Source organism: Solanum lycopersicum, chromosome 7 (assembly GCF_036512215.1).
Source record: "Solanum lycopersicum chromosome 7, SLM_r2.1".
Classification (NCBI taxonomy): domain Eukaryota; kingdom Viridiplantae; phylum Streptophyta; class Magnoliopsida; order Solanales; family Solanaceae; genus Solanum; species Solanum lycopersicum.
This window is the reverse complement of record NC_090806.1, coordinates 61,267,828-61,282,022: the sequence shown is the minus strand read 5'-3', so window position 1 is coordinate 61,282,022 and position 14,195 is coordinate 61,267,828. Positions and strand designations below refer to the sequence as shown.

At 34.9% G+C, this 14,195-nt stretch overlaps 2 protein-coding genes across 5 annotated transcripts; both read left to right on the top strand.

The window, feature by feature from the left end:
• Window positions 1–487: 487 nt before the first annotated feature.
• Window positions 488–6,284, top strand: LOC101255117 (uncharacterized). 4 transcript variants are annotated; one of them, XM_004243507.4, is made up of 6 exons: window positions 488–1,040; window positions 1,169–1,193; window positions 2,425–2,601; window positions 2,805–3,004; window positions 5,036–5,265; window positions 5,810–6,284. In XM_004243507.4, exons 3-6 carry the CDS (start codon window positions 2,510–2,512, stop codon window positions 6,086–6,088), a joined length of 801 nt encoding a protein of 266 aa, XP_004243555.1. In that variant the 5' UTR covers window positions 488–1,040; window positions 1,169–1,193; window positions 2,425–2,509; the 3' UTR covers window positions 6,089–6,284. The 4 variants fall into 4 exon arrangements, with proteins under 4 accessions (XP_004243555.1, XP_069143116.1, XP_010323885.1 ...); XM_069287015.1 differs by having other exon boundaries at window positions 850–1,040; window positions 2,483–2,601; XM_010325583.3 differs by lacking the exon at window positions 488–1,040 and having other exon boundaries at window positions 1,043–1,193.
• Window positions 6,285–6,805: 521 nt separating this feature from the next.
• LOC101254814 (heat shock protein 90-6, mitochondrial) lies at window positions 6,806–13,344 on the top strand. The gene is made up of 20 exons (XM_004243506.4): window positions 6,806–7,275; window positions 7,708–7,890; window positions 7,980–8,053; window positions 8,644–8,769; window positions 8,856–8,949; window positions 9,043–9,126; window positions 9,228–9,371; window positions 9,467–9,580; window positions 9,734–9,793; window positions 9,943–10,017; window positions 10,105–10,209; window positions 10,414–10,554; window positions 10,638–10,730; window positions 10,830–10,907; window positions 11,079–11,333; window positions 11,420–11,522; window positions 11,627–11,801; window positions 11,888–11,993; window positions 12,236–12,325; window positions 12,855–13,344. Exons 1-20 carry the CDS (start codon window positions 7,165–7,167, stop codon window positions 13,026–13,028), a joined length of 2,385 nt encoding a protein of 794 aa, XP_004243554.1. The 5' UTR covers window positions 6,806–7,164; the 3' UTR covers window positions 13,029–13,344.
• Window positions 13,345–14,195: the final 851 nt, after the last annotated feature.

Below are 14,195 nucleotides of genomic sequence, written 5' to 3'. Positions count from 1 at the left end.
CTAGTCTACTATAAGTGGTCCACTATATTGCACCATTTATTAGTTTGACTTGTATTATTTTAATTTTAGGGCGACTTAACAACCAACTACTAGACAAAAAATCAACTAATTTACTTGAATGTGTTTGTTTCGTTAGAAATATTTTTCTTTTTGTATAAAATAAATATATTTTTAATTTTTAATTTTAATATTTAATTAGTAAGAAAAAATATAATTACATAATTTATTCTTAGCAAAAATTTGTGTAGAGTGAATGAGGTGGAAAGTAGAGGATTATATATAAGTGACAAGGGGGTAGGATGGTCAAAATAAAAGTTGAGAGTGTTAATATTAGTCCGAAGACAATGAACTAGATAAGTTACTTATTATAAATAATAAGTCTGAAAGTGATAATCTACTTTTTCGATTCTAAATTCTTAATCGAGGTGATAGCGAAATCGTTATTAATCCCATGAAAGATCTCATAGGCCACTAGGGTATATTTGGAACAAAAATATTTTTTTAGAACAACTTACTTATCTACGGTATAATTTAGCAAAATACTATTTTCTTAAAAAAAATAAATTAATTATGTCAAATATATTAGAATATCTTTTAATTTTGTGATCTCGAATTTATCACGTAGAAAGTCAAAGTTAAAATATTATTAAAAATACTTTTTTTTAAACAAACTAAAAAATATTTTTTTTGAAACAGAGAAAAGTATATGAATTCAGATAGAAATGAAATGATCAAGGTGCATGCATGACTTTGATTGTTTGGACGGAACGGAAAGGAGATTTCTTACTTTAGAAATTTTTTTTTTCCAGTATTTTAATTTAAATATCATTTCACTCATTTATGTAAAACAAGTTTATTTTTAAAAAATATTTAGACTAAATAAACATGAAAAATGTTTAAAATAAAATTTCCCAAATTGAAACAAATACAAGAAAGAAGGTGGGTCGAAACAACATTCGGAGCAGCGAACGTCTGAAAGACGTCTATCTTGTCGTCAAGTAATTCTATTTTTTTGTGGTTTGATCCAAAAGTCCAATTTGGTGAGCTGATCAAATTACTCTTTTTTTTTTCCAGTCAATTGTTGATTTTTAAGCTCTACTGTATAAATAATGTGTAGTTTCTTGACTATCTAAACTAAAACTTGCTACTTCTAAAATTTTCATTTCAGGGTCCATAGATCGGTGGAGCAACTGGTAAAGGCTGAATCTTTTTGTCTTTCTTTCAATTCAAGATTGTCTTTTTTTCATTCTGCTTTGTTCGAATTGAGTTGATGGGTGTTTTGTGTTTTCTGATTAAAGAAAATTGATGGGTGTTTTGTGATATGGGTCAGTGTTTTTGTGTGTATACCTGTCTACAAGACTACTAAATGTTTTGTTTGTACCTAAACTGCCTTAGTATTTGTGATCATCAACCAGCACAAATTTTGCTCACTGAGTAGGTTGATAGATGGAAAGAAATCACCTTTAGCAGGATCTGAACCCAATTTGTTTGTTGGTTAACTGTGCTCCTTCCCGGTTGGTGAGGATTCGATTTCCCACACTGTAATCCCTCCAATTCCCCCTTCTCCTGTCCCTAATTTTTTTTATAAAAAAAATCGGTTTCTTATCAAGTAATACCAAATATACCAGGTGAAAAGAAATTAGTTTGCTGACTGCTGTAGGTTGTTCAGTTAGCTTTCTAAGGAGGAGGTTATGATTATGTAGGGGTTGGATTTTAGTTAGTCACACTAGTCCTTTTTATATGAGTGTTTTGTTTGTTTATGCTGTAGCTTTTTGAGTTTCTGGAAGGGGAGGGGTTTACTGGGAATTGATGTGACTGAACCATAACTAAACCCACTGGTGAAGATATGTATCGTTAGGTATATGTTGTGTATCTTTGGCGTGGTATTGGAAGAGAATTTTATTGAAAAAATAGATTGGTGTAGTATATTTGTTGGTGTATGATTGCTTACCAATTTGAGCTGTTGTTTACAATTCCAAGACCTGGGAATTCACTGGATGATTTTAGTGTCTGCTTGAATTTATGGTGAGCATCATCTGTAAAAACATGTGTTGATGGTTGTTTTCTATGGTTGTCGCACTCTGGAACCTTACTGTTTTTTCTTTTGGCGGTTGCAAAATTTGATCACTATAGTGTCTTTATGTAATTCCATCACAATAATCATGGGTCTAATAGGTCATAAATAAAGCTTTGTCTTTTCATATCAGCAATAGCTATTCCCATACAATGAATTAAAGACTTTTTATCAATTCGAAGACTAAATCACCCAATATCCTTAGACAAATCACACACTTAACGTGACGTTTCATGACCCAAGATGAAATTCCTTTTCTTCAGCGTGTCTCACATGTTTAATTGTAATCATGTTTATAGAATCTAAGATCCAATGATCTTTCCCTGGCTGTATGTATTTTCGCTTTTCAGGAAAATCTGTTAGCTTGGAAGTTATTGTTCTTTGCCTGAGCTACTATTTTGGAGTCAGGTGCCTTCTTCTTAATTTAGCTTGAGAATGGAAAATCCTGGAAAGAAGGTGTTGCTTACCTCCAACGGTGATGAAATTTGCAACAACATTGCGTACCATTTAGCTCAGAGGGGTTGCCAGTATGTACTTTACTTGTCTTAAACATACATTAAAATCATGCTACTATTCATACACACATACGCACGCGCGCGCACACACAGAGGTTACTGTCTGTCAGATGGAATATAGTATTGGCACTCTAATACTCGCATTCATAGGCACAGTTGTTGCATAAATGACATAGCATAAACTCTATAATCCTTTTTTTGATTCTACCACTTAGATTGGTTTTGATGGGAAATGAGCGCCAATTGAAGAGTGTAGCGGAGAATATAAAGCAATCACTAAAGGGTAGTGTTGCCGTAGAAGTTGTGGGATTGGATATGACGGAGGATAGAGAAACTGCTTTTGATGAAGCTGTGGACAAGGCATGGAAGATATTTGGGAAGTTGGATGCCTTGGTACACTGCTATGCTTATGAAGGTACAACCTAACCTTTGTTCCAAACAAATATTGTTATTCTTTAGATACAGAAGGATGTAAAATGACAATGAAATTGGTATTTGTCTTCATAAACGAAGAAGTGGTATTTGTGTGTTCCATCCTGAGGTAATTATAAGGTTTGCGTACTCTCTACCCTCCCTAGACCCCACTTGTGCGACTACACTAGGTATGTTGTTGTCTGTTCCATCCAGTATCTGGTGAACCGAGAATCTGTGAAATGTGAATGGCTAACTAATTGTCCAATTAATGACATAGTAAAAGGTTTGGCAAATCATAGCAGATTAGGGCTTAATTATATGAGCAGTTTTATTGATACAATAGTCCTTATATTATGAATAGTAGTTGACCTACAATCTTGATCTTGGTTAATTACCCAATTCATGTCTATTCGGAGGTTTTGGTCAGAGAATATAAGCATCGGGTCATTATCAAACTGAGTGCAATCTATTTTTGGTCGTGACCCGTTAGAGCATTCTAATTCTAATATGCTATGAATTCGATCAAAATCATCTATTGTAGCTTGAAAAAGACTTAGAGTTATCTCAGGAAAGCCATTATGAAAATATAGAATTCTTTTTCGACATGAAATGAATATATCTATACATCGTATACCTTAATTGTGAGATGATAAAATATGGCAGACGCTATTCTGAAATTTAACTTGCATTGAGATGATAAAATATGGCAGACACTATTCTGAAATTTAACTTGCATTGAGATGATAAAATATGGCAGACACTAATTCTGAAATTTAATTTGCATTGAGATGATGAAATATGGCAGACACTGTTCTGAAATTTGATTTGCATTGAGAAGGATGTAAAAAAAAAAGATTGAAATAACGGATTAAACATTTGTACAAGTGTGAACTAATTGAATATAAAAAATATAGGAATGGGCAGTACATTAGGAAAAACACCTAAAAGATATCATGACCTTATCCCACATTCATTTTTAGCTGATCCTTTTGGTTTTATATATTTTTGTTGATTTTCTACAGAGATTGCCATTTGTTAAATTGCGTAGTTTGAAAATTTTGTGTTCTTATAGAATATTACCTGTTTGTGTTTGATAAATACCCTCCTTTATTGTTTGCGTTCTTCTGGAAATGCTATCTTGGAGTGTCCATGTTGTGAAATTCTGATCGCATGCTTGTTGTTTACTAACTTCATAAATTGAATGAAAATCCATTATGTTGAAGTAATTGTAAATACTAAATAGCTCTTGAAAATCTATGATTTGTGAAATTTCTTTTTCATGGATTTGAGATCAATATACTTCTAATGTCAAGTTTCTTCTGGCTGGTGTAAATAATGTATGATGTTCTTCATTCATGTTTTGAGATCATTAAGTTGTAAGAAAGTGAAGATGTAACTTGGTTCTGGTCTCTGGAAGTAACCAACCTATGAAGAATAAACTGGTTTTCAGATCTCAAAGTCCATAGCTGTTATCATGGGGCATGTGGAAATATTTGGGCAATCCATTGTTTCACGTGTTTTAATCTGCTCCTTTCACTTTGCTGATTTAAGTTCCACCATCTTCTTAATTTTTTTCTCTTCAATATCTCAATGCTAGCAGACCTATGGTGGACAAAGCTTTGTCAATTAAGGGCAGTGTTAATGATGTGTGTAAAGAACACTTGTTATGTGTGTCTAGAAAACACAAGCTGCAACCCATACATCTTTAGGGAGATAAAGCACTCAGGGACTCGTTCCCAAAATCTACTTTGTATTTGATAAAAAGCTAGTTGACAAGCAAATTTATCTTAGATATGGTAGATTGAGTGGGTCCAAAAGCTTATTACTGATCCTATCTCATATATTTGCCCACCTGAGGAACTCGTTTCTTCTAGTAACATGATTGCTTTTAGCATTATGTTATTAATTGTTTTTGGTGCTTGCTGGTCTAGTGATATGGACATGCTAGTTTATAGATGCGTCATTAGGCCTTCGTTTAGAGGTGCAGCATGTTTGACATAAGCTTCTTAATGCTTGTCATGCAATGTAACAGGGAAAATGCAAGATCCACTGCAGCTAATTGATGACGAGTTCAAAAAAATTGTCAAAATAAATTTTATGGCTGGATGGTACCTGTTGAAATGTATCGGTAACAGAATGCGAGACGGTAAATCTGGAGGATCCATTGTATTTATGACCTCGATCATTGGTGCTGAGAGAGGAATATATCAAGGAGCTGCTGCTTACGGTTCATGTGCCGCTGGAATTCAGCAGCTGGTTAGGGTAAGTACTTGTTCATATTCTTGTATATTTCGGATGCATGATCAGGTTGTGTTAGACCATACCCTATAAAATCATATGGTACAAGAGATTACCAGTCTTCATAAACATTCGATTCATTGTTTCTCCTGTCGATCACCAGTCTTTTCCGTCTAATTACTAATTTATCCTATTAGCAATCGTTGCTTGTCAGGACATGTTATATCATCCTGTTTTGCATTATGCCTTTGAGGTTCTGGGTAATTTACCCAATTATGTGGAAGAAATAGTGAATTTTGGGAGGTATTATGTCGTTTAATATGGTACTATTAGTTTCTCTAAGTTTACTGTCTTATTTCTTGAGCACTTGAAGCATGACATGCACATGTTGCCAGTTTTTCTTTCGGGTTGTTGGGAAGTTCACTTTGCATGAGGAAAAAATCAGCTTAAACTCTATTGTTAAAGCTGCTTTAGCATCCGGAGCTATGCTGCCTCCGTTATATTACCATTTTATTTTGTCTAAAGGTGTGTTTAATTTGATAATAATATGTCTATATACCTTGCTCAGTTATCTGCAATTGAATTGGGGAAGTACCAAATCAGGGTGAATGGCATATTGCGTGGCTTGCACCTCGAGGATGAGTTTCCTTTGTCAGTGGGTAAGGAGAGAGCAGTGAAGTTGACCAAGGAAGCAGCGCCTCTAAATCGATGGCTTGATCCTAAAAAGGATCTGGCTTCCACTGTCATCTATTTAATCAGTGATGATTCAAGATACATGACAGGAACCTCCATCTTTGTTGATGGTGCCCAGTCTCTAGTGAGGCCGCGAATGCGCTCATATATGTGAACTTTTCTAAATTATAATATACATGAATGGAGAGCCATAGACACTGGAATTATATTATAGTGTTGTGTAAAAACACAAGCATAAGGAGAAGTACTATGAGCTGTGTGGATTTTCTTCTATTGTATTTGGTTTAAGGTTTCAATAATGATGACATTCTTCTTTTTCTCTTGTGATTAAGTGAGAATCTGTTGGTTCATTGTCTCTCTTTGTTGCTGCATATTTGTATCTAATCTGATTGTAAAAACATTTCAAAATCTAGTCTCTGTGCATCAATTTCAAAACCACTCATGTTAGTTTGTCAATTGGATAAATTTTGCTGAAAAGATATAAAATCTTGTTTAGTCCGAAAAAATTTATAAACAATTTGAACACTACAAGCAAGCGTATTTTATTTATCTGAAAAGAAGCGTATTTTGTCGATTTGAACAATTTTTATAGCATATATCATTTGAATATGAAACGAAGTCTTGCTAGTCAATAAAACATGTGAATAATTGGACAATATATACAAGTTTTAGGGTATAAAATATAAAACATATTTTAGTTTATGAAAGGTATAAAATATGGTACATTAACTAGTTTAGATGTGCTTTGAGGATCTGAATTTTTTTTAATAAAAATTGGTGTATCTTCACTTTGTTTTTACTTATTCATATATATGAAATTTGTATAGTCATACTAACTATATCATCGATCATCTATTAGAAAAAAGACAGTACTATATTTCTTTTCAAAAATCTTGTTATCAAAATGCAAAAATAATTACTTTTTTGATTTGTTGATATAAATTTGAATCACGCATTACAAGACTCATTGAAGGCGATACTCCAAACATGATTTTTTCATATAATTTTGAACCTTGAAATTTTTGATTAAGGTCTAATAAAATTCGTGACGCTTCTGATTAGGGATAAATTAGTTCCATGTAAAATGACAAAATTACCCATTCTAATGTCGAGAAGCTTCTTTAAACCCCTTTTCTAAAACCCTACTGCAAATCTGTTAAACCCTCGCTTCCACATATTTCTTCTCCTCTCCTCCGTTACTTGTGGAATACTCTGTTTCAGTGAGACCAAATGCATCGGCTTTCGAAGCGCTCCGTCAAATCTCTTGTTCGTAGCTCAACCGCTGCACGTTATCGAGATGTTGCTGCTCCAATTTCTTCTACCCATTTCTTTTACCAATCGGTATCCCTTTGCTTTATCCCATGATACCTAACTACTGTTTTAATTTCACCATTTTTGATCAATTCTTCTTAAAATTATAGCTTGATTGATAATATGATCTCTGTAATATGTTTTACAAAATCATTTTATACTTCCAATTTCTTTTTTGAATCTGTGTGATATGTTTTACCTTAGGAAAAATCATTTCCCTTGTTTGGTATTTAATTGAACATACGGTATATGGGTATTGTATGAAAATAAGTAACATAAGGCAATAGTATGAGGATGTGTTTTCTTTGATGATTTGCATGTGAAAAGTTGAAATAGTGTATAAGTATTGGTTAAAACAGAGTTGGTGTGTTTTCAGAGTATATTTTGCTATGTATGGTTTATTGTAACCCAGAAATGGAATTGGAAATGGGTTCAGTGAAAGGAATTTTCTGATGTGAACAGGCGGATGCTGATAGTAAAGGTAGATGGTATTCGGTATTGACTTCAGGAAGATGTGATGTCATTGAATCCGCTAAGCCATTTAAATCAAGAAATGAGCCTTTTTTGGGTTGTCGATTTGAGTCAACAGCTGCGGCATCTGATACATCTGACTCACCATCTGAGAAGTTTGAGTATCAAGCAGAGGTAAAAGTCACTATGAAATAATCAGGATAGTAAAGCTGAATAGTGTACTATATCTTTGGAAATCTGATTTTTTTTTGTTAACATGGCAGGTCAGTCGCCTCATGGACCTTATTGTTAACAGTTTGTACAGCAACAAGGAGGTTTTTCTTAGGGAGCTTATCAGGCAAGTAATTGCTAACTTTTTCCTTATTGTTAATAAGCCCCGAACTTTTATATTTCATCAGTGACCTTTGCAAAAACAAGTGTTCATAAAAGTGTTTTTGTATGCCATGCAGCTTTTATAACAATGTTTTTGTGTTGTGAAAGTTTTCTCCTCCATATTTGGTTTCTATTGCAAAGAGTGAGGGTATCACAATTAGAGTCAGTTCTGGGTCTCCCTCTCTATCTTGAACCTAGCTCTGCCTAGCTTGGATGAACAAAGTGTGCAATGAGTGGAGTGAGATCACTACCATACCCTTTTCAATTTATCTAGTGAACATAGGCTTCGTCAAAGTAAGAATGCAAAAACAATATGAAGTTTAGATTTTACTAAGACAACTTAAGATTTGGCTTTATGCGGAAGGCTAATTTGTTGCCTCGTAATACTTGGTCATTGGATTATACCTGGCTCAGTAAACCTTAATGCAACCAATAATCTGCCAACGCTCTCCGTTGTAAACTCTGGAGATCCTATTTGTGTTAGACTGAAGTCACTAAACAAAGAAGTTAAACAATCTATATTGATACTTATGTAGTTCCTTTTTGATGATACAGTAATGCGAGTGATGCCTTGGACAAGTTGAGGTTTCTTGGTGTTACTGAGCCTGAGCTTTTGAAGGATGCAGTTGATCTTGATATTCGCATCCAAACCGACAAAGATAATGGCATTATTACCATAACGTGAGCTTCATAACCTATTTACTTTCTCTTTTTCTGTCTTGTCTGTCCATCATGGATGTTGAAGTTGTCATGGAATATTTGTACAGGGACTCAGGAATTGGTATGACTCGCCAAGAACTTGTCGACTGCCTTGGCACTATTGCACAAAGTGGAACTGCAAAGTTCCTAAAGGCCCTAAAGGTGCGTTACTGTCATGTAATTATTTTTCTTGGTATTTTGCTTCAGGTAAGCTATACATAATGTTTTGTTACATGTGTTTTTACCGCATAACAGGACAGCAAGGATGCTGGTGCTGACAGCAATTTAATTGGTCAATTTGGTGTTGGATTCTACTCGGCTTTTCTTGTTTCTGAACGAGTATGTTTTTTGTCTATGGTCCTACTTTAGACTTACTCTCAATTTCTTGACAATAAACAATTACCTACATTTGTTTCTATGTTTTATTTTGCTAATGAAAGGTTGAAGTCTCAACCAAAAGCCCCAAGTCTGACAAGCAATATGTCTGGGTCGGAGAGGCCAATTCTAGCACATATACCATTCGAGAGGAGACTGATCCTGCAAAACAACTTCCTAGGGGAACCCGTCTCACTCTATATCTTAAGGTTGGTGAATCAATTTGTTTCAAAGGAGAACTTCTTATTCTAGTTATTTTAGTTCCTGAGGACTGTTCTTTTATTCCTGCTCGGTATATGTGCAGAGGGATGACAAAGGATATGCACATCCGGAAAGAGTAGAAAAGCTTGTGAAAAACTATTCACAGTTTGTTTCATTCCCTATTTACACATGGCAAGAGAAGGGATTTACAAAAGAGGTATGTGCATAACTTTTTCAAATAAAAAACCACACTTGGTTTCTTCTACGGCCATGAGTGAAGCTTGGGGTTCTAAATTTTAGCTTTACGCCTTGTGTAAGCTTGATATGACTCCTTATTGCCTTGTGGGTACGTGATCTTGGCTTTTTACAGGTTGAAGTTGACGAAGATCCATCAGAAGCCAAGAAGGAAGGAGAAGATGAGACAGCTGAGGTATCTGTTAATAGAACCTATCATGCGGGGTGGGGTGGGGTGGGGGTTTAACAGAGTTGATTTCTTTTGAAGGAAAGGTTAAAGAGATAGCTTTCTAGATTCACTTGTCTTTTCCCATTTCTGATGAAGTTTCCAACTCCCTGCAACAGAAAAAGAAGAAAACTAAAAAAGTTGTGGAGAAATATTGGGACTGGGAGCTTACAAATGAGACTCAGCCAATATGGGTTAGCTTTCAGATTACTATATTCTGTTGCCATGCTCCAAATGTCTGTTTTTACTAATATACTGTGTTACTGCTTTTCCTTTTCCAGCTTCGAAGCCCTAAGGAAGTGAGTAAAGAGGATTATAATGAGTTCTACAAAAAGACTTTTAATGAATATCTGGAGCCTCTTGCTTCTTCACACTTCACAACCGAGGTACTAAAACTTCTTTGATGCAGAATGCCTTCAGATAGACTATTTTACTACTTCACCCTTCTGTTTAAATTCTAATATGGTATGTTTTGTTTGATGATAATATTGAAGGTTAAGTTTCAATTTTGTTTAACAAGTCTCCTGATTATTTTGTTTTGTCGTTTTTTTGTGTTTGTTACTTAATTTTGCCTTGCTTTTGCTATGCAGGGAGAAGTAGAGTTCCGGTCTGTACTTTTTGTGCCATCTGTATCTGGAATGGGTAAGGATGACATGATAAATCCCAAGACAAAGAATATAAGGCTATATGTGAAGCGAGTTTTTATATCTGACGACTTTGATGGTGAACTGGTAAGAGGAAGCCTTTGTTATTTTTTAAGAGAAGTTCAATGCTCTAAATGGGAGCTGACTGGTGTGCCTTTTCTTTGGTATAGTTCCCACGCTACCTAAGTTTTATCAAAGGTGTAGTTGACTCAAATGATCTTCCCCTTAATGTATCACGAGAGATTCTTCAAGAAAGTCGCATTGTAAGTGCTTCAGGCATACTATTCTTTTTGAGACAATGGTCCATTTATTATTTGCATGTTAAGCTTTCTTCTGACTAACTGTTTCACGTTGGTTGTAAGGTTCGCATCATGAGGAAGCGGTTGGTGCGGAAAGCGTTTGAAATGATTCAGGGCATTGCTCTCAGTGAAAACAGAGATGTATATTCTCTTCTCAAGTCCTTGTGTTCGTGGCTTTAGCTTTGTATATTTGTTGTGAAATCATTTATTTAGAGTGTGTTTCTTTTCCTGAAAGTTGTTACCTTCGATTTGATGCATTAGCTGGTCATTTCTTCGTACTCTCATTGCACTTCTTTGATCCTTTATGTGTAGGACTACGAGAAGTTCTGGGAGAACTTTGGGAAGCACCTAAAGTTGGGATGCATTGAAGATCGTGAAAACCACAAGCGTATTGCTCCACTTTTACGTTTTTTCTCTTCTCAAAGTGAAAATGAGATGATCAGCTTGGATGAATATGTTGAGAACATGAAACCAGACCAGAATGATATTTACTATATTGCTTCTGATAGTGTGACGAGTGCAAGGAACACTCCTTTCCTGGAAAAACTTCTTGAGAAAGATCTTGAAGTACGAGTCATTTGAACTAACTTTAGCTGGTTTCTTCTCTGCTGCTTCTTGCTAGTTTCACTGACATTGGCTGGTTACTGTTACAGGTTCTGTTCTTAGTTGATCCCATTGACGAGGTTGCGGTCCAAAATCTCAAAGCATTTAAGGAGAAAAACTTCGTTGACATTAGCAAAGAGGACCTAGATTTAGGTTAGTGATTTGAGATGTTTTGCCTCCTTTTTTTTTATGTCCATCTCTTTTTGCTGACCTGCTTATTTTGCAATACAAATACACTAACTCTCCTTTTGTTATAGGTGATAAGAATGAAGATAAGGAAAAGGAGATAAAACAGGAGTTTGGGCAAACATGTGATTGGATAAAGAAACGACTAGGGGACAAGGTTGCTAGTGTACAAATCTCGAGTCGTTTGAGCAGTTCTCCTTGTGTTCTTGTATCAGGAAAGTTTGGTTGGTCAGCTAATATGGAGAGGTGATGTGAATTTTTTGCCGGAGGCTGATGGTCCAATTTTGAGACCCATTCTTTAGTCTTTTATGAAATACTTGGACTTGTTGCAGGCTGATGAAGGCCCAAACTGTTGGTGATACCTCCAACCTGGATTTCATGAGGAGTAGAAGAGTCTTTGAAATCAATCCTGAACACCCTATCATTAGAACCTTAACTGTAAGCTGATTTTGTGGCATGATAGTTCCGCTATATGTGATATAAAAAATATATCAAATTCTTATAATTAAAATTTAACAGAAAATAGAAGTTGACTAATTTTTTAAAAAAATACATAGATACACACACACACACACATTTTTATATATATATATATATACATATATATATATATATATGTATGTATATATATAATGTGATCTTATGTGTTCCCTAACATTGTTATCTGTCGAATATTGCAGGAAGCCTGCAGGAGTACTCCAGATGATGAAGAGGCCTTGAGGGCCATTGATCTTTTGTACGATGCTGCATTGGTTTCTAGTGGATTTACTGTGAGTCTTCATATCCTTTTTCTTATTTACTTGGGTAACTGATTCTGGTTCTTAAGATAATTGAGCTTAGTGCAGCTATAGCATATGTTATTTGCCCTTGGTTGAGTTCATAGTATTACTTTGTGCTCAAGTGATCCTTCTTTATTAGTCAAGTTGTGCTCGACATTTAGGAGGTCTAAAAATGTAGTTCGTACCCATACATATCAAAACTTATGATGAACTTTGATCCAATGTAAGATTTAGAACGAGGGTGAAATCAGGGTCTATAAGTGAAGTGTGAATTTAATCAATGATATACACAGGAGGTGCATGTCTCTCGATAGTTTTGTTTTCTAATATGGGTTTAAAACTGGCTGCGGTGGTGAGGTCCTAACGATACACATTGATTTTTTGAGTGTGTAATGAAAGGAAACTAGCATGTGCGATAATATGAGCAAAGATTTTTTGTATTAGTACTTGGTAGTAATGATGTACATTGGTTGCCTATGTCCAGCGACCTTGATTCTTACGTTTGCATCAATTGTTGCAGCCTGAGAATCCAGCACAACTGGGAGGGAAGATATATGAAATGATGAACTTTGCCCTTGCTGGCAAGTGGGGAACTGTCCCCGAGTATCAGCAACAAGCAATCCAGCAGCCACACATCCCAGAAACAGTCGAAGCAGAGATCGTTGAGCCTGGTGAAGCTGGTGGACAGAAATAAAATCAATAATTTTCCATTAGTTTGTAATATATAATAGTTGAGGCTTCTGAGAGAGATAATATTGAGACCCTATTGATGAGCAGATCAGTCTGAAGAAAAAGGCGACTTATTAAGCATTATCATTCCGTTGAATTGAAATCTAAAAAATAGAGCAGGAATCTCGTTTATTACTATTCTAATGGAGCTTCGTTTTTTTGGGGTTCTTAATGGAGGTTCAATTTCTTGGTGATCTTTTGGAAAGCAATTTCCTGTATCAGACCTGTAAGAGCAACATTCCAGCTTACATTCATAAACCGGTTTTACGTATCTTGTTAAATTGTTTGTAGTTATGTTTTGGCTCAATTTGCGCGTAGTTGAAGTCATAGCGGATGCATCAATCTTGGAAATCGTTAATGAGATGGGTACACATTTTTTATCGTAAAAATTTAAGGAATCTCATAGTGTAACATAATAATTATAATCTGTTCCGATTAATTTACAATTTACAAAAAAATCCCTTAAAAAGGTCGGCGTTTGATACATGACTATCAATTGAAACATAGTAATTGCTCCATAGTAATTAAATAACTATTGAGATAAAAAAAGGGGGGGAAATGGAACCATCAATTCGGTTATTTAAATTAGCTTAAGTTACGGATAAATTGATCATAAAGACTCCATATTTCTGTAGGTAATTGAATCACATGTTACAAAGTTCAAAATTTAAGATTATATCATCTACATTGAAGAAAAGTTTATGAACATCCATTGAAAAAACGAAAAATACGAATTATATTTCTGTTATTTTGGCAGATACATGATGAAAATATCAATTTTACTGAGGCATTCAGGAATTTGGGTTAGCGAATTGCAGTATGAAAGTTACAAAAGCAATGGAATCGTTGTTGGAAATTCAATTTTGTTTCTGAATCTCAAAGCAGCAATTGCAGTCGAGTTGTATATCGATGTATCAAGGAAAAATATTGAAATTCGTACATCGTAGAAGGTAACTCGTGTCTCATGAAGGTTAAGAACGATATGGGTGTTAAACTATATTTAGAAGTGGAAAAAAATGAGCCAGGATTGAAGCAAGGGAAAATTACGCGGATAAACAAACTTATACTATTTAATTACTCATCATGGCTATAGTTTGCTATAATTACCAGTCGCGACTAACATTATACATTA